Source organism: Carassius auratus, chromosome 2 (genome assembly GCF_003368295.1).
Source record: "Carassius auratus strain Wakin chromosome 2, ASM336829v1, whole genome shotgun sequence".
Lineage (NCBI taxonomy): Eukaryota > Metazoa > Chordata > Actinopteri > Cypriniformes > Cyprinidae > Carassius > Carassius auratus.
The window spans coordinates 1,732,849-1,756,355 of NC_039244.1; the positions used below are offsets into that span (position 1 = coordinate 1,732,849).

Sequence of the window (23,507 nt, forward strand, 5' to 3'; positions counted from 1 at the left end):
TTTTTTTGTCAATTGCATTAGCCATTAAAAAATTAAATAAAGAAGTGGGAAACCAGTGCTTCCAAAGCCAAAATATTGGAAAATGTATTTAAATATTTTTTATATTATTTCAATTATTTAAATCATATTTCAATATTTTTATGTGGTTAATTTTAATAAAAATTATTGTTATATTAATATAATTTTTTTAAAGCATTTCCAAAGTCAAAATATGTTGAAAAAACAACAATTATTGGTCAGATAAGTTTCTTTAAAAAAAAAACATTGTCCTTTTTGTCAAGCAATCTATTATTGTTTATATTAATACTTATAATAAAATTAACCATCATAGGTAAACAGCACTATAGTATATCTATAAATCAACATTGACCTAGATTAATAAATGTTCATTGTTGGATCATGAAGGTTTTGAACCTTATTGTAAAATGTGACCCTATTCATCCAAAAACCTCACATGATCGTGTTTCGTTTAATTCAGAAAGTGGCGTCATGAAAAATGACTGATCTGAAGAATGTTCTAAATATTCTACATTTTAAAGACTCTTCTGAAGTGATACTCTTGAAAGATTCTGATTCTTTAAAACATTTAAAACATTTTTTTTTGATTTTGTTCAAAATTGTTTATGATGGTTTCAAGTACATTACATAATCACTATTTTATTGTATTTTTTATCAAATGTTTTACATGAACATTTTCAGAAATACATACATTAAAATAAACGTAAATAATTAAATGCTGTTAAAAATGCCATGTCATGGTTAGAATAAAGCTCCTACAGTAGAAGAAAAACTGCACCAAGCAGAAAAGATGTAATTTTTTATATAAAAAAAACTAGTGTAAGCTGTGTCATTAACAACCTAGGATATCAGATTAATATAATAATAATAATAATAAAAGCAATGAAATTTCAAGCAATGAAAGTACTAAAATTAATGAAACTGAAAAAATGAACACAAACTAAATAGACGTTTAAAAAAAACTAATAAAAAAAGACAAAACATTATTAAAACTAAAAAAAGTTTTACTTTAACTAGTAATTAATTTTAAGAAATTCTGTGGCAACTAGCTGAAATAAAATAAGTTTTATAATTAAAATTCAAGTTACAAAAGTAATTTCATGGTTTTGGTTTTAGTTAGCTATAATAACCCTGCAAGTTTTACCTCACAAACTAGGGAACGTTATTAAAAGACGTTAACGTTAAATGGTTATGAAAACAACACTAACATGTTTAACATCGTTCTGTCTTAATGCATTCAACAAAGCTTTAATATTACAGAAATGAAGACACGGACACAAAGGTTTATTGTTTTACAGTACAAAAACAAAAACCAAAACAAGATTTTATTAAAGAAGCATAAAAAATAAAACTCTTGATACATTTCTTATAACCGTCAAGTCAGCTCAAATTATACGTGTATACAATTGTTCCAGCTCACGGTTAAAAGGTCCATAAACTTTCAAATAAAATATATTTCAATTTTAAATTTTCTTCAATAATTTTTTCTCATTTTGTTATAAATTGCCTATATGTTGTACACAGGAAACAGAAATATGGAAAATAAAGATAAATTTGCTGTAATAAAAGGGTCACATTATAATCTGGGATATTTGTCAAGATAAGCAAAGAAATTGTAAAAATAAAATGTGTAAAAAAGTTTTTTTGTGTGTTTTCCTTTTTAGAAAATTATTAGCTAATGCCTCGCGGCTTCAAGACATGCAGAGAGTTTAACTTACAAATAACGATACGCGTTTTAAAAACTACATTAACCTTTTACGTCATACGTTTGAAAACTAATTGCAATGATTGTATTGAGGATATTTACAATTAGGCCTGAAATTCGGTTATTGAAATTGCTTTTGGTTCTGCGTAAGAAAGGAATTAAAGCGGAAGTAAAAGCAGAGCGAGTTTAGGGCACAAATGCATCATGGGAAAACAGCGTCTGACGTCGTTCTAACGCAAAACCGCCTGGGATCGTCCTCAGCAAACCCTGTTTGAGGAAAGAAAAAAGAAAAGAAAAGGAAACCGTTCGACTTCAATCCGACTCTTCACTACTCACATGACCTTCATCGCCACAACCAAAACATTTCACATACACACAACCGAAAAAACCACTAGCTTCTTGTACCTTTCAGCCTGTTACACTAACTAAACGCTGCTTTTAACGAAGTCTGGGGATGAAAAGAAGAAAACGAGCGGCTCAGATTCGACACGGCTCTCCGTACAAATCACTAAAACTGGAAGAGCGGAGAGAGTTTACATCACAATCTTCGTTCCCGGCCGCGAGTTTCACCACCAAGGCACCGTTAGCGCTCGAATCCTGGCACGTTTAATTTTCGACACGCCAAAGAAAGGTCTAAACGAGTGTCTAGAGAAAGAAACCTGTACAAACCAAAACACATTCTCACTCGTTAAGACGTCAGAGTCCCTCACGTTCGAGGAAAAAACGGCTTGTGCTAAATCGTACGGAAGCCCTGGTGATTTAGCTGCCACGCGGACTAGCATCCTGTTTATTAGGACGACCTGAAGTGTAGTGTGGAACCAGAAGCCCTTTAGAGTGTGAAAGCATGGCTTGCCGCGTAAAAACCGTTGGGCGGGGCTACAGATTCATTCGTAGGCAGCGGATGGGGAGCTAAGTGCGATCGTAAACGAAAGGGCCGGAAGACAGATGCAAACTCCAGCTAAATACATTTCTGTGTCACAGTCGCTCTCGCACACAATCACGACTAAACATTCGAAAGATTATTCAGTATGCGATTTGATTTAAAAAAAATCGTAACAGATAAAAGCTCCTCTGTAAATACTAGCAACCCTGTTTCTGGAGTGCAGGAATGAACCGACACGTGAATGTTTTAAGGTAGTGTGGCAAACGAGAAAATTCACGGTAATGATATTCATAACATGGACTATTCTAGCTATTTCAGATCCTACATCCACTAGAATCGTCGCATATCGATTCGTATAAATATTATGTGTTCGATAATAAAACAGAAGTATCTCATGTTTTGGTCTAAATGAGCGCAGCTTTCGCATAAAAAAACTAAACAAAAAAAATAATTTAAAAAAATGACTGCATCGGCAACACGAAGAAAAAACCATTAGAAAAAAGTGCAGCGTAAAAGTTGAGTAGAAAAAGTCGGAAGCATGATGGAAGAATAACCCACCGAATATGAATGGCTGAAGACAAGACGCAGTCTTACAAGTACTTGAGTGTGTAATACAGTCACTGTTGTTATTGTTATTATTATTATTACTGTCAATAAATCAGAATAGTGTCATTTCTAATAATTACTCAAGGCAGTCTTCGTTTAAGAGAAGATGCGGATGCACTGCGTGGCAGGAGTGTGGCAAACAGGACACTCGGGATCCTGCGACTGGCAAATCTGCCCGGCGCAATCCATGCAGAAGAGGTTGTGGCCGCATGGGACGAGTGCAGCGGTCACCTCGCTCTCGCAGCACACAAAACAGTCCCGCGACACCATCCCGGCCAGGCCACCCGCTTTGAGGCGTCCTAACATAGTGGATGCGATTCCACCTCCGCTTCCGCCGCCTTCTGAATCAGTTGGCGAGCCACCCGGGAGCGACGACGCCGAGCAGGAAGAGTATCCGGTGCTGCTTCCAGCGCTGCTGCTGCCGCCGGCGGCCGTCTGGAGCCAGGAGAGTGCACTGAGAGGGTCGCTTTGGGCCCGGCGGGCGAGCGGGTGATCTGGGTCGGGCGAGAGGCGTGGGGTTATGGCTCCGCCACTGAGACCGCTGCTGTTGCGACGGACCGTCTGCAGTGGCGCTGGCTGCTGCTTCGCACCATTTAGAAACGGCGCCCATATATTCGCAGCGCCAAATTCAAAACCCAAATCTTCTGACGTCGCAGGCAAGCTCGGAGTCGAATCGCCTGTGAAGGAGAAGCTCCCGCCGGCACTGCTAGTGCTAAAGGGGCTCGTGGGGCTCCCGCTGCCGTCTGCCACCCGTCGAGTCGCCGAGAACGATTCGGAAGACATCTTGCGTGTCGAATGGTGCTTCTGCGACGGAGGTGCTGAATGAGTCGCACGCGACCACAGCGCGCCGCTTAAACCGAGAGACCCGAGACCCTCTAAACTCACATCCGTCCCGTTGTTGTGAAAGTCATTTTCGGTTTGGAGGTCGACGAAGGCGCCGGTGCGCAGCGTGATGTGCGTTTCGATTTCTTCTCGCGCTCGGTCGACGTTCTCTGGCATTCCTGTGACCTCGAACACGGGGTCTTTCTCGCGGCTCGGTGTCACGATGTAGGTGTGCGTCTGCTGCTGGATGCGTTTGATCGTGGCTCCTTTGGGTCCCACCACTAGGCCCACGACGCGGTAGGGAACGCGCACCTGGATGGTGGTCTGTCCCGGGAGGTTGGGAGGTCCGGGAAGCGAGCCGCTCGATCCGGGGCCGTTTGCGCCGGCTTTGCAGCGCGAGGCGCGTATCATGGAGAAATGCTCGGCTGCTGAGATGATCTCGCGTTTGGCCATTTCCACATCCTCGCGGCGGCCCGTCACGATGAACACGGGTTCTTCTCCTCTCACGGGGGTTTTGATGTAGGTGTTTGTTTTCGCACGCAAAGCTTTAATCTTGCAACCTGCAAAAAACAAGAGAAAACATTAAGAAAATAAACATTCGACAACTGAAAAAAAATATATATTGTAATGCATAATTTAAATGGTTTCGGTATTATCATGCTTTAATACTAGTTACGATAAAATTACACCATTTTTAACTAATGCACACATTGATTAAAATTATTTTAATGAGTTGAGACATGAAATGGTCTATTGTACTACCACAGGAAAGTTTAAATGAAGTAGCAAGGGCAAAAAAAGTTTATTAAAAAGTAAAGGCAAATTATGGCACATGTAAACGTAAACATTATTTTGACATGTAATGATAATAATTAGTCGATAATACTATTAACAAATCTTTGATTATCTTAAGTGTTTACCAAAATAAACATAGCATTGATTCTAATATTAGATTTTTTATTTTATTTTATAGTTTGCTAATTTTAAATGAAGGACAACATGTTATATATCTGTACTTTTTAAAAATGATTTGTGACAACAGGACCACTGAAAATGAACTAGCAAAAGCGAAAGGTTGAATAAAAAAGTAAAATGCAAATTATGACTGGCATACTTAATTTATTGAATATATTAATTCCAATATTTTATTAAAATCAATTATACTGACTTTCACGATTATTTAAATGCACAAACAAATAAATACCTAGTTTCTAATATATTTAAAAAAACATTTTAACAGTTATTTTATTTACTTTTTTAATTTTAAAACTTGGGAATCTGCTACAGTTATATATGAAATTATAAACAGAGAAAAGATGACAGACAAATGTAAATGTATAATTATTGATATTGTAATAAAATGAAATAAAATTATGTAAAAGAATTCAGACACAGCGTGGTATATCTCTAGCTATAAAATTCTTGTCACTACATTTTAATGAAAGTTTGAGTGGAAAATGACAGACATATGTAAAAAAAAAAATTATTACATTCAAATTAAATAGCCATTATCATACATTATTATTATACAAGTCTTTACCCAAATAAATAAATGAGTTTCTAATATCTGCAAGTATAATATTTTTAATTAATCAATTTACTTTGTTGTTATAATGCAAAAAGTTGTTCCAGTAGTAGCATGCTATAGTTTCTGAGGAAATTAATTAAAACTACATGGATTTTAAAAAGGTTGAATATTTTGGCACATACTTGAATACAATAACTACGATAAATTAATTAAATTCAATAATAGTGGCACTTTCTGTGACTATCATACAAGCTTATAACCAGGTTACATAAAGCCTGCAAGTATACCATTATAAATGCTTCAAAATGTACCCGTGCATTGATAATAAAGATGTTTTATTTATTCATCGGCTGTTTTTGTCAGTGTGCGGCCGGACAGAGGTGCACTGTTCCTTTAAATCCGGGTCACTTCATTCAGCCAATGGACGCGCGCTCTGTGACGTCATCACGGGAGGCAGAACACATGGCATTTCAAACAAAGAGAACAATGCCGCGGCAGCCAAAGCTCGCAGAAATCACGATTGTTTTACAGGAACGCGATCAATGGAGATTATTTCTCACGGGTTTGTAACACACAAGTCCATTGGAGCTGAAATGCGCCGCGCAGAGAGCCGTAGTGCGCGCCCCCGTGCCTTTATACTTGTATAACTCATATCCTCACATGACCCCTGCGCGTTCATGTAACACTCCGGATCCTGAACGAAATGCAATCAGAGATCGATAATTAGCAGACAGCGAGATGGGCGGGAGGCCAGTGAAGCCGCAGCGGTCGATGCGAGTCTCTATTGTCTGGTTTAGAGCGACAGACCCCCTCCCAAACCCCTCCTGCACCCCCACATCCACACCACTGATGTTCATGAAGGACAAAAATCCGTCTAAACGTCAAAAAGCACGAAAACACCCATGCATGCGTGCCAGAACAACAACAGCAGAAGCACAATGCAGCTGGCTGCTCACTTCTGCTCAGAAAGTGCGCTTATTGTTCTGATACACTGCATTGCTTTGTTTATGATGTCTAGGAACAGAAAGTGGGAGTGAATATTCAAATCACAGCTTTTGCATGCAATCTCAAGACTATTAAAGCGACGATTTTCATATTGCTCCAATGCAATTCACTCCTGATGATCTCAACAAACAAAGAATTCAGGTAAACAATAACATTTTCAATGCAATTGGCTAGTAAACAATGTCACATGACTGATCTCAGTCAGGTTATGCTTATTTTTGTTCACCTGCATTCGTCGTTTTCCACATTTTGGAACACTAGTTAATATTTTGCACGCAAATAACTTTATTCAAATGCATTGCATTCATTGTTTATGACGCTTGAAAAAGAATTGTATAACATTTCCATGTTTTGCAGGTAAATGCTTTTATATTGTTCAAATGCACTGCATTTATTTATCTTAAGAACAATTTGCGTTGCATTTGTTGGAACATAATATTAAAACACTAAAATCGATCACGGAAAAAGTACTTGAAATCATTTCTATTGTTCAAATACATTGCATTCATTCTCCTTGAAACTAAGATCATTAAATTTTCATATTTTGCACGCAAAGTGCTTTCATATTGTTCAAATGCAGTGCATTTATCTATCTTTTAAGAACATGATTTCGTATTTTGAGGGCACATAAATACTCGCGATGATTTCCTATTGTTCGAATGCATTGGATTTTTTGGGACATGGTTTTAAAATGTTCATATTTGATCACAAATAACTATATGCAATGCTTTACAATTGTTCAAATGCTTTGCATTTATTGTTTATCATCTCTCAAAACATAATATTAAAACACTCACTTATTTTTCTACTCTGTATTTGTTTATCATCTCGTGGATCACAAAGAATCGTAACCAGAAGCATGTTATATTATTGTTTATGATGTTTAGGTGAATATTAAAGTCGAGTTACCTTGTCTGCCGACGATCTCGGCCACATGCTCTGACGTGGGCACCGGGACGCACTCGGTCATGTTGACGCTCCTCTTGCGGAGCACCGAGCTTTGTTCCCCGAGGATGGAGGAGTGCGGGCCGGCCATGTGGTATCCGCCGCCGCCTCCCGAGCCGTAGTACTCCGGGGAAGGCGAGCAGGAGTCGGGTGATTCCCGGGAGCCGTTGGTGTGATCGAGGATCTGCAGGTCGACGTATCCTCCTCCTCCGTTACAGTTCTCACCGGGCGCGGTCCCGTCCAGACAGTCGACCTCGTCCATCGTTATGAGTGACAGCTGATCCAGAGCGAAGCGCAGCGCCTCCTGACGGTCCTCGCCCCGGGGCTCGTGCTCGGTGACCCCGCCGGACGGTCCGGTGCTGCTCACAACCATCTCGTGATCCATGATGTCAGGGTGAAACAACGGGCTAGGCATAGTCGTCCCCGCGTGCGCATCAGACACCGAACCGAGCGCGCTTCCTAGAAGAAAAGACACAATGAAAACAATCAAACACATTGAGAAGTAACCACAAACCATCTAGAAACGCTTCTAAGTGCACACTACAGTGCGCTAAAGCGAGTGTGCTTCTTGTTTCCTAACACTCCATGTGTCGCGTCCCTTTTGTCTTTGTTTCAGCCGCTCTTTAGCCTCACAAAGCGCGGGTAAAGTGGCCGTTATTACGCAGAGCTCGCGGCGGGAGCTTGACACACGCGTCCGCGGCTCCCGATCGGTTGAATCGTGAGTTTAAACGGAGATATTAGAGTTGAAAGTGAAGTGTTGTTAGCCGCGCTGCTAACCGGAGACGATCAGTCACATTGTCGCCTTTGTTTGTAGATCTCATCCGCGCACCACGCGGACAATCCCGGGCGTTAACGGAAACCGGCAGACAAGAAGCTAGCACGGACAAGCGGTAAATACAGTGGCAGTAAGTTACCTCACCTCACGTGTTCCCGCGCCGCTCGTGTCTGCTGTTTTCTGGCGGATGAGGGAGATGTGATGACGGCTAGCCGCTAGCGGAGCTGCTAAGTGTTTGGGGGCGTTGAAGGTAAAGACTCGTTTTAAAAGCATTCGCGGTCAAAATCAAACTCCGGCGCGCGTTGGAATCACGCGTCCCGCCTCGGCACCGCTCACGCGCGCGGTCTGATCATTGTTTCACCGGTTGTGTTCACGCTTGGAACGCTAGAGAGGGTTAATAGCGCGTTCTCCCGGTCCGCCGTCTTTGTCTGTCTGTGTGTGCTGTGCTGTGCTGTGTCTCTCTCTCTCTCTCTCTCTCTCTCTCTCTCTCTCTCCCCGCGCTGACGTCACCCGGCGCACAACAAAGGGTTCAAAGGCCACGTGCTGCGCTTCTGTTCCGATTATTTCTTTACAAGTAAATGCTTATTACAATAATATATTTCCATTATAATTAGCCTGTATAAACTCAATTTATATAATTTTAATGATTCCGTTTATAGATATATATTTTTTCATTAATAAAATTATATCTGAGTCCTTCAAGTTTATTTTATAAAAATGTTTAACTATTGACTATTAAATTAGTTTTAAAACATCTATATAGAAAAGCATATGTATGTATTAATAAACATTTTATTTAATGGTATTTAAAGCTTTTGATCCACTTCAAATGTTGACTACTATATATATATATATATATAAATATATAAATCCATGAATATATTTACTATTTATATCACAAATATTTGATAAAAACTACTACATTTGTAAATATTTAAATATGAACATTAATTGGTGAAAAAGGTTTGAGACTCAACATTAGCTTTTTGTTGTTTTTTTATCAAATGCTGATATTTGCATTAAAAGAAAAAAATGAATATGTTGACATTTGTTGAAAGTCTTTTATTTTCCAAGTTTACAAAATAATGTCTCTCTCCGCTACAAGGTTTGTATACTCAAAAATATCTAAGATTTCTTGCAAATAAAGGGCAACACACAAACACCTCTCCTGCTTTTCTCAAATACGACTGCACAGTGCAATCATTCGTGACGGGAAAACAAAATAAAGTCAAGGTATGAGTCAGTCATATATTAAATTCAATCCTGGGTATGTGAAGAATTAGTGTAAATGAAAAACAAGCCATCTACTGACCGAACAAACACTGGATGAACAGATGCATATCCTGCAGATTTCTGTGCTGTAAGTGTTCAGTCCATAATAATATCCCATGATGCATCAGTGAATAATGACACATGTACCAACTTCATACAGCAACACAAACAGCTTGATCCAATCTCATGTCATTGAAATATAACTCCACAAATATTGGAAAACTGTCCATTTCTTCCAATATTCACTGATATCAGCCATGCATGGATAGATTCATGAATACAAAAACCTAAAAGCACCAATGTAAGAGCTTATATGTGACCCTGGAGCACAAAACCTGAAGTCTTAAGTGTCAAAATTGAGATGTATGCATCATCTGAAGCTGAATAAATCATCTCTCCATTGATGTGTGGTTTGTTCGGAGGACAATATTTGTTTGAGATGCAACTATTTGAAAATCTGGAATCTGAGGGAGCAAAAAAATCTAAATATTGAGAAATTCATCTTTAAAGTTGTTCAAATTAAGCTCTTAGCAATGCATATTACTAATCAAACATTAAGTTTTGATATTTACAGTAGGAGATTTACTAAATATCTTCATGGAACATGATTTTTACTTAATATCCTAATGATTTTTGGCATAAAAGAAAAATGATTAATTGTGACCCATACAATGTATTGCTGGCTATTACTACAAATATATCCCAGAGACTCAAGACTGCTTTTGTAATCCAGAGACACATATTATATCAAATAGCACTGTAACAAAAGCTAAAACAGAAAGCAACCAGGAAGAATCGAGCACCTTGTTTGTACCAGCCATTGCAAACCAATATGTACTAATAGATTATTTCCATAATCGTTCATAAAAACATGGTTTTCGTTTGTAAATATATATATATATATATATATATATATATATAAAAAAAAAGACAAGTGCAAAACTTAACTTATGATGCCTGAATAAAAGAAAACAACCTGGACTTGTGGACAAACCCAAACCTCACGGACATGATGGAGCCAAACATTAAAGGCACTGTACACAAATACAGAAAAGCCAGGAAAACAGTGAGTTTAGTTTTATAAAATGTTAGAGTAAAACAAAGATTCACAGCAGGAGAGTTTCTGCATAGAGATCAGCTCAAGTCTTTGGGTCTGAGGAGGAAGAAAACCGTGGTCCAGATCGATCTCATTCCTGCAGACACAGAGACGAACGCATTACTATCAAAGATCTTCTTCAAAGCGTTACATGGCCTTCAATAAAGATCTGATCATAGCCTTGAAGTTATAGTTTAAAGCACGGTTGCATTAGCTCACAATCTGTTTTCTGAAACGCTTGATCTGAGATTAACCACAGCAGCATTGGGGAAACAACTAAAAACGCATAATTTCTGAATACACATACACCAAATTAACAAAAAATATGCTTGTTTTGAAGATGATTGCAAAGGGGATTTTTCTGATATTTAATGCACTTACCAGAAAAGAAATTGAGCAGCTTATTTGTTCCAGTTATCACAAACCAAAATGTTCCCGAGATACTACGTGTATTTGTAACATTGTATAAAAACTCATGAGAGACTATGATTTGGCAAAATAGAAAAACTTTTTTTTTTTTTATAGTACACATAAATATCAAATTAATAAAAAATATGCTTATTTTGTTCTAAGCATAACTGCAAATTAGATTTTTCCTTAATATCGTATGCATTTAAGTCCCAAATGCCCTAAACTGAAAAAAATAAATAAAATGTATCGTTCAAAAACAGTATTTAAAGAAAGAGTGTAGTTAATAAAGTGGTTATTTCTCCTGGTTAAATGAAGAATCATCAGTCTTTCTCTTACAGCTAAACGGACTCCGTTTCCTCGTCGCTGGACTCTTCCTTCAGAGATCTGGACTCAGTGGAGACTTCCTCGATGTGTGCGAGCATGTCTGCCATGAGCGCTTCCTCCAGCCTCTTCCTCACGCTGTACACCAGATCCTCCTGCTTCCTGTGGACCACGCAGAGCGTCTCAATCAAGCATTCAGATACCGCTCATCTTCACTAAACCTTTATTATTCTACTGTGACAAACTGGAGCTAAAATCATCCAAAAGCACAGGAACCCCTCGAGACATCAGGTCAGACCAGTCCTATTTCTGATATACTACTAATGATCTGTATTACACTGCAGTTTTCACTTTTTTTTGGTAAAAATATTACTCATTTTAATGGGTTTTCGTAATTTTTTTTCTGTCAACTTTGTTATTTAGGTAACTTAAAATTAAACTTTATATAGTTTTTTTGTTATTTGTAGGTTGGTTTTGATTTAAGCACTTCAAATAAAAAATTTTTGTCTATATATATTTTTTTATTTAATTTTAGTTTAGCTTTCATTATTTCAGCACTTCATATTAAACGTATTTGTCTATATAGATATTGTTTTTTATTTATTTGTAGTTTAGTTATTATTTTAGCACTTCAAATCAAGTATTTTTATGTCTATATAGTTTTTATTTATTTGTAGTTTAGTTATTTTAGCACTACAAATCAAGTATTTTTATGTCTATATAGTTTTTATTTATTTGTAGTTTAGTTATTATTTTAGCACTTCAAATCAAGTATTTTTATGTCTATATAGTTTTTATTTATTTGTAGTTTAGTTATTTTAGCACTACAAATCAAGTATTTTTATGTCTATATAGTTTTTATTTATTTGTAGTTTAGTTATTTTAGCACTACAAATCAAGTATTTTTATGTCTATATAGTTTTTATTTATTTGTAGTTTAGTTATTTTAGCACTACAAATCAAGTATTTTTATGTCTATATAGTTTTTATTTATTTGTAGTTTAGTTATTTTAGCACTACAAATCAAGTATTTTTATGTCTATATAGTTTTTATTTATTTGTAGTTTAGTTATTTTAGCACTACAAATCAAGTATTTTTATGTCTATATAGTTTTTATTTATTTGTAGTTTAGTTATTATTTTAGCACTTCAAATCAAGTATTTTTATGTCTATATAGTTTTTATTTATTTGAAGTTTAGTTATTTTAGCACTACAAATCAAGTATTTTTATGTCTATATAGTTTTTATTTATTTGTAGTTTAGTTATTTTAGCACTACAAATCAAGTATTTTTATGTCTATATAGTTTTTATTTATTTGTAGTTTAGTTATTTTAGCACTACAAATCAAGTATTTTTATGTCTATATAGTTTTTATTTATTTGTAGTTTAGTTATTTTAGCACTTCAAATCAAGTATTTTTATGTCTATATAGTTTTATTTTTTTAGTTTAGTTATTTTAGCACTTCAAATTAAGTTTTTTTGTCTATATAGTTTATTTATTTGTAGTTTCATTATTTTAGCACTTCAAATCAAGTATTTTTATGTCTATATAATTTTATTTTTCTAGTTTAGTTTTCCTTATATTAGTACTTCAAATTAAGTATTTTTGTCTATATAGTTTATATTTTTTATTTAATTGTAGTTTACCTTTCATTATATTAGCACTTCAGATTAAACTCATTTGTCTATAGTTTTTGTTTAGTTGTAGTTTAGTTTTTATTTCAGTAATTCAAATTAAACTTGTCTATATAGTTTATTTTTCATTTGAAGTGCTAAAATAATTAAAAAAACTCCAACTAAATAAGAATCTATTATTTCTCTATATAGTTTTTATTAACCAAGTGAAAATTAGAAATGTTGCTAAAATAAAATAGCTGAAATAGAGTAAAAAATATATATTTTAAATGTTATTAGGCTAGCTAAAATATTTATATTTTTTATGGATATAGTTTTTGTAAACTATAATTACACTAGATTAGACAAAAAAAAAACTCCTAAATATTAGAACAAGAAAATGTGTTTAACGAATCAGAGACTGTAACTGAATGATGGGGGGGGGGGGGGGGGAGTAATAACCTACACTGGATGTGACATTAAAACTCACAGAAAACAGCGTTTACACAGATGTTTTGTTTACTCATCATAATATGACAAAACTTCTCTTTAGTGGCCAGTTTAGCTAGAGTTTCTAGTGATCCTGCTTCACTACAACAGTGTCTGCTCGTACCTGATGTCTTCGTCCGTCACCATGAAGGCTTTGCACAGAGGCTGTGTGGTGTTGAGCCAGACCCCGGGGTTCTTCTCCACCGCGGACGACAGCTGACCGGTGATGGGAGCCGAGCTGGTGTGCAGGGCGCTCGCTAGAGCCGAGAGCAGCGTCTTATCCGTGTATCCCGGACCCACACCTGCGCATTCAAACACCGTTCAGTCTAACCACTTCTTCATTCAGTGTGTATGAGAGATGCTCCTCCGTGCTCACCTTGCACTCCTTTAGGAAGATCCATGGTCTTCACCAGCTCCTCGGCGATATCATACGTGTTGAGTCCACTCAGCTTCTTCTCCCAGAACAGCTGTGAAATAAACCGCAAAGATGATTTCATGTTTGCATCACTGGATCTAACGGACTGGAGGGATGTTTTAGGCTTCTTTTTGATATTTTTGGAGCTCGACAGCTGCAGTCATTAAAGTTTGGTGTGTTTTTTGCTGACCAAGTATGAAAATCTGCTTAAAACAACGTAGTTTTTTTTTTTTTGTGCGGAAATATTGTGCAGCACAACTGTGTTCAACATTGATAATAATCAGAAATGTTTCTTGAGCAGTAAATCATCATATTATTCTGATTTCTGAAGATCATGTGACACTGAAGACTGGAGGAATGATGCTGAAAATACAGCGGAGCATCACAGAAATAAATTACACTTTAACACAGATTCACACAGACTGCTGTTATTTAAATTTCTAATAATATTTCACAATTTCACTATTTTTTTGAATCAAATAAATGCAGCCTCATTGAGCAGAAGAGACTTTCAAAGACCATTATAAAAATCTTAGTGACCCCAAAGTTGAGAGTAATGTCTCGTAAGTGCACATCTGCAGCAGATGTGATGTGTACCTGTCTGGGCTGCTCGACAGCTTTCTGAGTGTCCGTCTTAACCTTGTTGCTAGGATGATTCGTGACCTTAGTGACGGGCTGTTTGAAGATAGACGCCGTCTGTCGGACCGGCAGTGACGTGTTCAGATCCGGTTTACCCTGAAAACAGACATCCAGACACACACATTACTAACAGACAGCACAAGAGCGCTTCATCCGGCCGGACGCCTGTACCTTGCTCTGACTGGGATCGTGCCGAAGCCGCTGTCGGTTCTTATTCAGCTTGCTCATAATCATCTTCCCCGTGCGGAAATCAAAGGAGCTGAGATCCATGGAGTTCCCCAGATACCGGGCCAGCTGTGGTTTACTCCGAAACTTCTTCCCTGTTGGACTGAGAGAGAAAGGAAAGATCAAGAAATATTCCTTATTGTCTAAAATAACAGCTACAACCCAACAAAACCCATGTTCTAGAAATAATTCTAGTGTTAAACTAGAAAGATAGATATGCATATACATTTTGCATGTTACAAATATAATAAAAACATATATATACACATACATGAATACTGGAGTAATGAATGATGCTGGAAATTCAGCTTTGCATCACAGAAATAAATTACACTTTAATATATATTAACATAGAAAACATCTGTTTTAAATGGTAATAATATTTCAATAATTTTCTCTATTTCTGATCAAATAAATGTAGCCTTGATGAGCAGAAGAGGCTTCTTTAAAACACATCACAAATCTCACTGATCCCAAACTTTTGAACAGCAGTGTGTATATTGATATATAATATAAATACCCCTAAAAACTGCTGTAAAGTGATAGTATCTATATTGCATAAACTGAATATTTAGGCTCATCCAGCTACTCTCTGAATAAATAATCGATTATTAATAATGACAGATTCCTTATTCAGCTTTTGCAGCCGCTGCATCACTTACCAATGATATCCGATTAAATTAGACTTTTTTATTATTAATATACTGCAGACTCGAATATAAACAATAGTCAGACTACAAGGAAATATTCTATTCAGTTTAAACTAGAATAGAGCAATAGTTAAACTAGATCAACAGAACCAAAACAATGAGTTAGCATGACTGCTAGCGCGGATTAGCGCTCAGTGCTAACGCGCACGAGACGCCAAAACTCTATTAGTTTCACGACAAACAACACTAATCTGGAATAATAACGTACTAGAATACTCATTTAGCCTATTGAAGTCGGAATAGAGATTGTTAACTAATATATAAATGCAGTTTTTTGTCAGTCTCGGCTCGCTGGTCTCCGGCTAATCCCGCTGCAGTACCTAAAATAATAGACATCACTTTTCCCCGCGGACAAGCCCGACTTTCTGGTCACTTCTTCCCTTTTCCAACCATTTGGGAGAGCCGAGCACTCCCACCTTTTCCTCTCCATGTTTCTCCCGGAGTATCTCTGGAGGAAAAGCTGTGGATGTTTAGGGTTAAAGACGGCACTGGCGCTGCTCTCGATCCGCTCACCGCTCGAACATCTGAATCAAGACTCCGTGAACCGAGAGTCGACTCGCAGTTCATTCATCCGCGGAGGGGATAAATACAACAAAAATCATTAAAAATCAAATATTTAAAAGTAAAAAAGCTGAAAACATATTTTCTGTAATTCTAGGGAGGTCAGTAGTCGATTGTTGTCTAACAAAGTTGAGTTATGGAAGGTGACTCGTAGAATCGGATCTTTCTGTTCAGTCAGAATCGACTCGCCGTATCAAGAAAGTTTATTCCGATCATGTAAAAGACGCAAAAATTTTTTAAAGTATATAATTTGTTAAAAACAGTTAATTAAATATCTGACATTATATATAGTGACCAATTTAAGTTTTATATATATATATATATATATATATATATATATATATATATATATATATATTTAAATAAATCTAAAAAATAAATTAAATAAATGTAATAATAAAATAAGACACTTAAAATGCATTTTTATTTCAACTAGTTGCCAAGGAAATATTTCTATTTTTTGTGTTCATTTTAAGCACTAAAATATTCAAAAAAAAAATACAATAAAAATGTATACATTTATAAAATGCATATCAGTGATACCAAAATAGGAACCATGCTAATGTAAAAACACATATATATAGGAAACTCATGCATTTGTATAAAACAGTGATCATAAAAAATAAAAACCACCTCAGACTCATTTTCTTTGATTTATTACCAAGCATCACCAGTAACTCACGGTTAAGATGACATGGACATCACAACAGAATTAAACAGCACAGTTCAGCTCCACCATGACCTTCTCAAGAACCGAACCGCAGTGTATTTATTCCAAGAGGACTGAGTGGAAACAAATGATGAATCTTTTTATAGAAACACAGAAAACACCCCGGCGTTGCATATTTACAACCATTAGATTTGGACCTTGAGACTTTACTCTTTTCTTGATTGTGATCCACACTGAAAAATTATCACGAGAGAAAGATGTAAAATAAATATCACATTGTTTATTAGAAGTGATGAGCAGTCTGATGTCTCCATCTTCAGTCCATCTAAACTACAGCAAGACAGACCTACAGGAACAAGAAGAGCAATGTAAGAAACAGACAACAGCACTGAACCAAAGTCACTTCATCTTTGTTCCCAAAATACGATTTTATCTGTTTAGTTTTGTTTTCAGATCCTTCAGTAGTGTGTATGGAGGTAAGTCATCATTCTTGAACTCCAGAGATTTTAAATAGAGAGAAACATGACAAACCTTTATCTAATCATCCTTCTTGAACTTTCCATTGATGTAGGGAACGTAGTCCATGATGACCCTCCAGTCTGTGAAGTAAACGAGAGCAACACCTCCGACTCCTCCCCAGACGGTGAGCGTGGGAACCCTGGAGAATAGAGATCATATTTCATACGCTGAGGTTTCTATACGATTTGTCGGTTTCTCACTCGATCTCCTCCACGTCTACTGTCTCAGATTGATCGTTTAAATCTCTTTTAGTGTGATTCTCGACTCAAATCTTGTCTGCCTGTGATCAAGTAAAGGTCAGAATAAGGTCAGTAATATCTCCAGATGAACTCTTCCTGGACTGAAGCAGCTCATCTCACTGATTTACATCACAAGCAGCAGAATTATTAACATCTGCAGCAAATTCCATATTTTTGCTCAGTTTGAGTCATTGAGCTTCATATTCTCACTGTTTCAGACTATATGAGCAGTGAAAAGCAATTTTCGATTATATATAGTCTAAAGAATCAATAAAAAGTAAAAATCAACAAGAGTGCCAAAATAGACTCATTATCATTAAAATTCTACAAATCATTTGATAATTTAGTTTCATAAACCTTAAAGAAGGTAAAGGCAAGAAAACAGTTAGAAGTTAAACTATTAGTAATATTATTATAAAACAGAACATGCAGGTTTTTCAAGACAAAGGAAAAATATGAAGGCTGTAAAAGAATCCTGATTGTATTATCTCATTGAACAATTTAAGAAATGTGGTTTGATATCGTTTGTATCACGCCAGTAAACACAGATATTCAAACACAACTAGCTGCCACACTCATAGTCACAAATGACACGGTTTAATAAATCATATATGCATTATAAAGCAGAAAAACTCTCGGAAGAGCGCGAGAGTAAAGTGTGTTAGCGTGACCTGAGCTCGTTAGCATTAGCAGGTCGCCACAAGGACAACACTATTAATAAAAAACAACGCATAATATTTATTGAATATCAGGGTTATTTTGCTGTACGACGTTTTACCGTGTTCTTACCATGTTTTAGCAACAGACACATATTTCTGTCCAATTATTTTGCCCAACATGATCAGACGTGTGTCGAGAGGACAACTAGTACAAACGCACAGGAAGCCGCGGATGACGCGTCATCAACTCAGCGACATGCGCAGAAGTTCGTTACCGGGGGACTGGTACAGAGTAAAAGCCTCCATATTAAAAGTGCGATAAATAAATTTATTTTAATTGTATTTATTTTTATTTTATTTTACTTTAAAATTGCGCTATAAAATCTACTTTTTTATTTCTGTCTTAAGGTTTAAAAGTGACACGTCACAAATAAGATGTGTACGAACATAATAAAGTACGATAAGATAATTTATTTAAATTGTATTTATTTTTATTTTAAAATTGTGCTATAAAGTCTTTTTTATTTCTGTCTTAAAGGTGTAAAATTAACACGTCACAAAGAAGATGCGTACGAACATAATAAAAATACGCTAAATTATATGTATATATATATATATATATATATATGCCACATTCTAAAAGTTTTGTGTATCCTCCAGTGTTGGGGTAGGTTACTTTTAAAAGTAATGCATTGCAATATTGCATTACTCCCTAAAAAGTAATCTTGAGGAATGCTGAATCTGTTTTTGCGCAAGTGTGATGAGTAATGCATGTGGATATTTAGTCTAGAACTACACTCCTGGTTCCTCTCAATATGAGGACAGAGCTGTCATTCAACACATGAGAAACAAAGGAACTGGCGTTACTTCACGAGACTGAATTCAGCTTCTTATTGACGCTATCCGTTCCACCTTAAAAAAAAAACCGTCTAGGAACCGTCTCTATTTGTGTCTCTTTTTCAGAAACGAACAATAGACTATTTAAAATGTAAATAACAATGAGATGAGAGCGAAAACTTAAGTTCCTAAGTTAAGCGTGAATAAGATGCAAAGAATAGCTTTTTTTTTAAGGTGGAACGTATATCGTCAATAAGAAACTGAATTCAGTCTCGTCGTTAATTATTTGGAAAAGTAACTCAGATATGTTACTTTTCTAATCACATGAAAAGTAATCAGATTACAGATTAACTCTCACCCAACACTCATATTCTCTAATAAATTTAAACATGTGCAGTATCATGAACATAAAGCACTTTATTTGGTCATATTTATGTGTTTTGATTTTTTGCATATTTTTTAATTTATTATTTAGTGCAATTTGTTCATAATGTGTGTCTTTTCTAATGACCAATCTATCAGTTAATCTCTGATTCGCATTAACCCTGTAAAGCATACAATATATAAAAAAATTTTTTTTTTAAATGCACATATAACACACTGATTGAGAGCTGAAGAAATCAAGGCTCCTCAGAAGATGTGAGATGTTCTGGAGGCTTGTGAAGATCATTCCTCCGCTGAGGAACAGTGAAAGTAAAGCTTCTGGAAACAAACACTCCTCAAAAGCTCCTGAGGATCAGATTCGAGACTCTAAAACATAATTGATGGAGAATCAAGTAAAGCTGAGCTGCTTCAGTCCAGTAAGAGTTCATCTGGAGATATTACTGACCTTATTCTGACCTTTACTTGATCACAATCAGACAAGATTTGACACAAGAAGCTGGACGAACAGACTTGACACAAACAGATCCATGTTTACAAAGAAAGTTCTTTATTTGCCGAGGAGCAAGAATTCACGTTAACATACATCTGGAATTCTCACGTCGCTCTTCATGTGAATTTATAAAATATTCTCAAGTTGAAGCCACAAGACGTGACGTCTGAATAAAAACCTGACTTGACTCCAGGATAAAACTGAACAAAACGATGCAGGCACTTTAAGAGTTTACATTTTTGCAATACATAAACGAGAATAATTAATATAATCATCTTTCAGGTGTAAAAGACGATGTTAGTACTAACGAAGAAAAAGAAAAAGATCTCTATAGATAAACTCAACCAACTGTTTCCTTTCAATCATCAAGAATGAAACCACTAATGTTGGTTTTGCATTTGAGCACAGTGATTATTCACCTTATAAACAATAAGGAACATTTCTGTGTGTTAAACGCAAAACTGCCATCTCCAAACCACAAATTATACCCAAGCTCTCCAGTAATAGAACTGCAACAGAAATATGAAACACAATTTGTTCCTGGCGTACTTCAGCATCTAACATTTAAAATCAACATAGATAATAACTAAAACAAGTAAACACAAACATTTAACAGAACTTTATAAAAGAAGTAAAAAAAAAAAAAAACAACAACTCTGGGTCGGCTTGTAAAGACCCTATTTTTCTCTACTTCATGTAGAAATATTGACAAGTGGCAGCAAATTCATGAATCAACACATCAAGTTGATCGAATGCACAGCACAACGCTAATAAATCTGTTAACTACTAACTATTCGAGTGGTCAGATTGAGTTCGTATTGGGTGAAACTCAAAGTCCAGCTTACGTTAAATCCAAAGCAAACTGATAGATGGCCTCAGAAATGTGTGATAATACATGGCTGAAATGCTCAGACTCAGTCACACACCTGCATAGAGAGGTTTTCTCTGCAGTTCATACGCGTCGTTCGGTTCGCGACGATATTACACAAGTTACTTCTAAATGAGAGACACACAAAAACAAGAAAATATCATCCAGCGTTTTCCAATACTTCAGAAATCCACAATGAAAAACACAAGCTCTGGTACTCTGGTGAATGATGGCAGATATTTTTATAGCGAATCCCATAAAAGCACCGTCAGATATTTCACCCCAAAAATAAAATAAATTAAAAAATAAATTAAAAATATACTTGACCTGAAAAAAAATTGAAGTAAAGCCTACTTTTAGGATCATTATGACTTATGCATTTTTTTGAGTGTTTTTGTGATACAGTAAAATACAGTAAAAAAATATTGTAATCAAAATAAATGACACAGAAAATAAACACTCAATGAATAGTTTACATAAAAAAAAAAATCATGGAATTTTGAGGCGAATGTGTGGGTTATAAGAATTTGTTTCTGTAAAACAGGCTTAATTTTCTATTAAAAAAATATTTTTCCATTTCTTTAGGATAGTAGAGTGAAAATCAAAAACACGTTCAGATATTTCACCCCGTCAAAATAATACAATTGCATTGTATTTTATATAAAAAAAATATTTTTCGTGAAAAAAAAGCAAGCATTTAAAAAAAAAAAAATTATTACCTTAAGGTATCCGATTGTTTTTGAAATTCTTAAAATGTAACGTAAAAAAAGAAAAAAGTAACGATGAACTAAATTTAAATCAGAATAAATGACAAAAACTAAACACTTGATGAATAATTTACATTTCCGTTTTTTTAATGAAATTTTTTATGTTTGCCATAAAAATATCAGAATGAAAAATCCTAATGTTCTGTAAAACAGGCTTTATTTTCCATAAAATAAAAAAATCGTTCCATTTCTTTTGGATGAACGCAGATATTAGTGAAAAACAAAAACACGTTCAGATACATCAACCCCTCAAAATAAAATAGTATAATATTTTATATAACAAAATTTAGTTTTCACCGTTATCTTAATGTGTCCAAGTGTTTATAGTTTTTATTTTTGTATCGTTATATATGTGATGTCATACAGCAAAAAAAAAAAATCTATAAATTTAAATTAGCATAAAGGACACACAATAAATGCATTATTATATATCATTTACATTTAAATGTAATTTTTTTTGCATTACAATAAAAATTTAAAGATTTTTGAAAAATCTTAATGTTCCATAAAACAGGCTTTATATTCCTTAAAAAAAAAACTTTTATTTTTAGAGGTGAAATGTGAGCGGTTTTGTGGGATTCACACATTAGTGGCGATCCCCAAACAGAACCATAAACATCGCGCATCAAAACTGAACATTTCTCTCTACATCATAAACACAAAACGGTACAAAAGAAAGCCAAACTTGAATACATGAACTACAAAGAAAACAGGAATCTGTTCCCGAGGCAGAGCTTGACCTTGCGTTGAATACAAAGGCTCATGGGTGTGTGTGTGTGTGTGTGTATGTGTGTGTGTGTGTGTTTGTGTGCTCTAGAACAGCACACTGTAAATCTAACATCCCAGCATCAAACAGCAGGACGTCCGGGCCGCAGACGCTGATTTCCACCGATGGTCCATGATCGCAAGTGTTGATGAGGACATACTGTGTTCGGAGGAAGTTACTGTGTGTATGCGAGTCTTCAACACATCTGTTTATAATATATAAATCACGAATGTGTGTGTGTGTTTGTGTGTTTGTGTGGACTCTGGAACAAAAACGGGAAGATAAGGCCACGTCGACGGAGAGCTTCTTAACATCAGGATCTGAGGAAAAACACAGAAACAACAATAGACGCTCATCTAAACACGTTTACAAAGATGTTCGAGATGGAGAAGCTGGTTTTCATTCATTCAGAGCAAAAGCAGTCGCACTGCAACATTTGTTGCAGAAACAATGAAGAAATCTGAAACAATGAACTATGAATCTATTCTAGAGTTTTTCCTTGGTTCAGCACAAAATGTAACTTCAGAAAAAAAAAAAAAATTTATTAGACTTTTTAATTTTAACAGTAAAACAGCAAGTTGTTTGCCAAAAAAATGGATACATTTGATTACATTACATAAAAGATTTTCAATAAAATGTGTTATGAATTTCTATGAATTGCACACTATATTCTGAAAATAGAACTTTAATTTTGTAATTAAAATTTGACTTTATTCTCAAAATATTTCGACCTTTACACAATTTTGTCTTTTTTCTCAAAATATTTTAACCTTATTCACGCAATTTTGTCTATTAATGTAAATTTTACTTTTATCTAAATATTTTGTCTATTCACATAATATTGACTCAAAAATCTATTTGAGTAATTGATGTTCTCAAAATATAGATTTTTCTCATAATTTGTCCTATTTCTCAAAATATTTTGACTATTCACGCAATTTTGTATTTTTTCTCAAAATATTGACCTTGTTTACGCAATTGTCTTTACTCATTTTTTTTCTATTCGCATAAATTTTATTTTATTTTTCGCAATATATTTTGTCTCTGCATAATATTGACTTTCTCAAAATATTTTGTCTAAAATAATTTAGACGTTTTCTCAAAATATTTTGACCTTATTCACGCAATTGTCTTTTTTCTCAAAATATTTTGGCTATTCGCAAAAATTTGACTTCTCAAAATATTTAGACATTTTTCTTTACATTTTTTACAACTTTTCAAAAAATATTTTGACCTTATTCTTGTAATTTTGACTTTCTCCAAATA

The 23,507-nt window shown here is 35.3% G+C and overlaps 4 protein-coding genes across 8 annotated transcripts in view; all 4 read right to left on the bottom strand.

Moving 5' to 3' along the window:
- LOC113112126 (ceramide synthase 2-like) overlaps positions 1–23,507 on the bottom strand; it is a 371,308-nt gene that overhangs the window by 82,431 nt on the left and 265,370 nt on the right. The window lies entirely within an intron of this gene.
- Positions 1,302–8,747, bottom strand: LOC113112059 (RNA-binding protein MEX3B-like). Of its 2 annotated transcripts, none has more exons than XM_026277443.1 (3): positions 8,427–8,747; positions 7,477–7,971; positions 1,302–4,594 (listed from the first exon to the last, which is right to left on the bottom strand). In XM_026277443.1, the coding sequence occupies exons 2-3, from the start codon at positions 7,925–7,927 to the stop codon at positions 3,309–3,311; spliced, it is 1,737 nt and encodes a 578-aa protein (XP_026133228.1). In that variant the 5' UTR covers positions 7,928–7,971; positions 8,427–8,747; the 3' UTR covers positions 1,302–3,308. The 2 variants fall into 2 exon arrangements, with proteins under 2 accessions (XP_026133228.1, XP_026133219.1); XM_026277434.1 differs by having other exon boundaries at positions 8,432–8,746.
- On the bottom strand, positions 10,157–16,049 carry LOC113112240 (methyl-CpG-binding domain protein 3-like). 2 transcript variants are annotated; one of them, XM_026277673.1, is made up of 7 exons: positions 15,898–16,049; positions 14,718–14,874; positions 14,505–14,642; positions 13,869–13,959; positions 13,617–13,794; positions 11,403–11,549; positions 10,157–10,752 (listed from the first exon to the last, which is right to left on the bottom strand). In XM_026277673.1, exons 1-6 carry the CDS (start codon positions 15,909–15,911, stop codon positions 11,405–11,407), a joined length of 723 nt encoding a protein of 240 aa, XP_026133458.1. In that variant the 5' UTR covers positions 15,912–16,049; the 3' UTR covers positions 10,157–10,752; positions 11,403–11,404. The 2 variants fall into 2 exon arrangements, with proteins under 2 accessions (XP_026133458.1, XP_026133456.1); XM_026277671.1 differs by having other exon boundaries at positions 15,802–16,016.
- LOC113112071 (transcription factor E2-alpha) overlaps positions 19,877–23,507 on the bottom strand; it is a 37,210-nt gene continuing 33,579 nt past the window's right edge. For both annotated transcript variants that reach the window (XM_026277465.1, XM_026277455.1), the window contains exon 20: positions 19,877–22,561. The gene's annotated coding sequence lies outside the window, so the exon portion shown is untranslated. The remainder of the gene's footprint in view (positions 22,562–23,507) is intronic.

Excerpts from the sequence above, each read along its gene's own strand:
- LOC113112240 (XM_026277671.1), bottom strand. The coding sequence starts at position 15,911 with ATGGAGAGGAAAAGGTGGGAGTGCTCGGCTCTCCCAAATGGTTGGAAA. Across the intron at positions 14,643-14,717 it reads ACGATCCCAGTCAGAGCAAG|GGTAAACCGGATCTGAACAC; the intron begins GTACAGGCGTCC and ends GTCTGTTTTCAG. Across the intron at positions 13,960-14,504 it reads CTGTCGAGCAGCCCAGACAG|CTGTTCTGGGAGAAGAAGCT; the intron begins GTACACATCACA and ends TTTATTTCACAG.
- LOC113112059 (XM_026277443.1), bottom strand. The coding sequence starts at position 7,927 with ATGCCTAGCCCGTTGTTTCACCCTGACATCATGGATCACGAGATGGTT. Across the intron at positions 4,595-7,476 it reads CGAGATCGTCGGCAGACAAG|GTTGCAAGATTAAAGCTTTG; the intron begins GTAACTCGACTT and ends TGTTTTTTGCAG.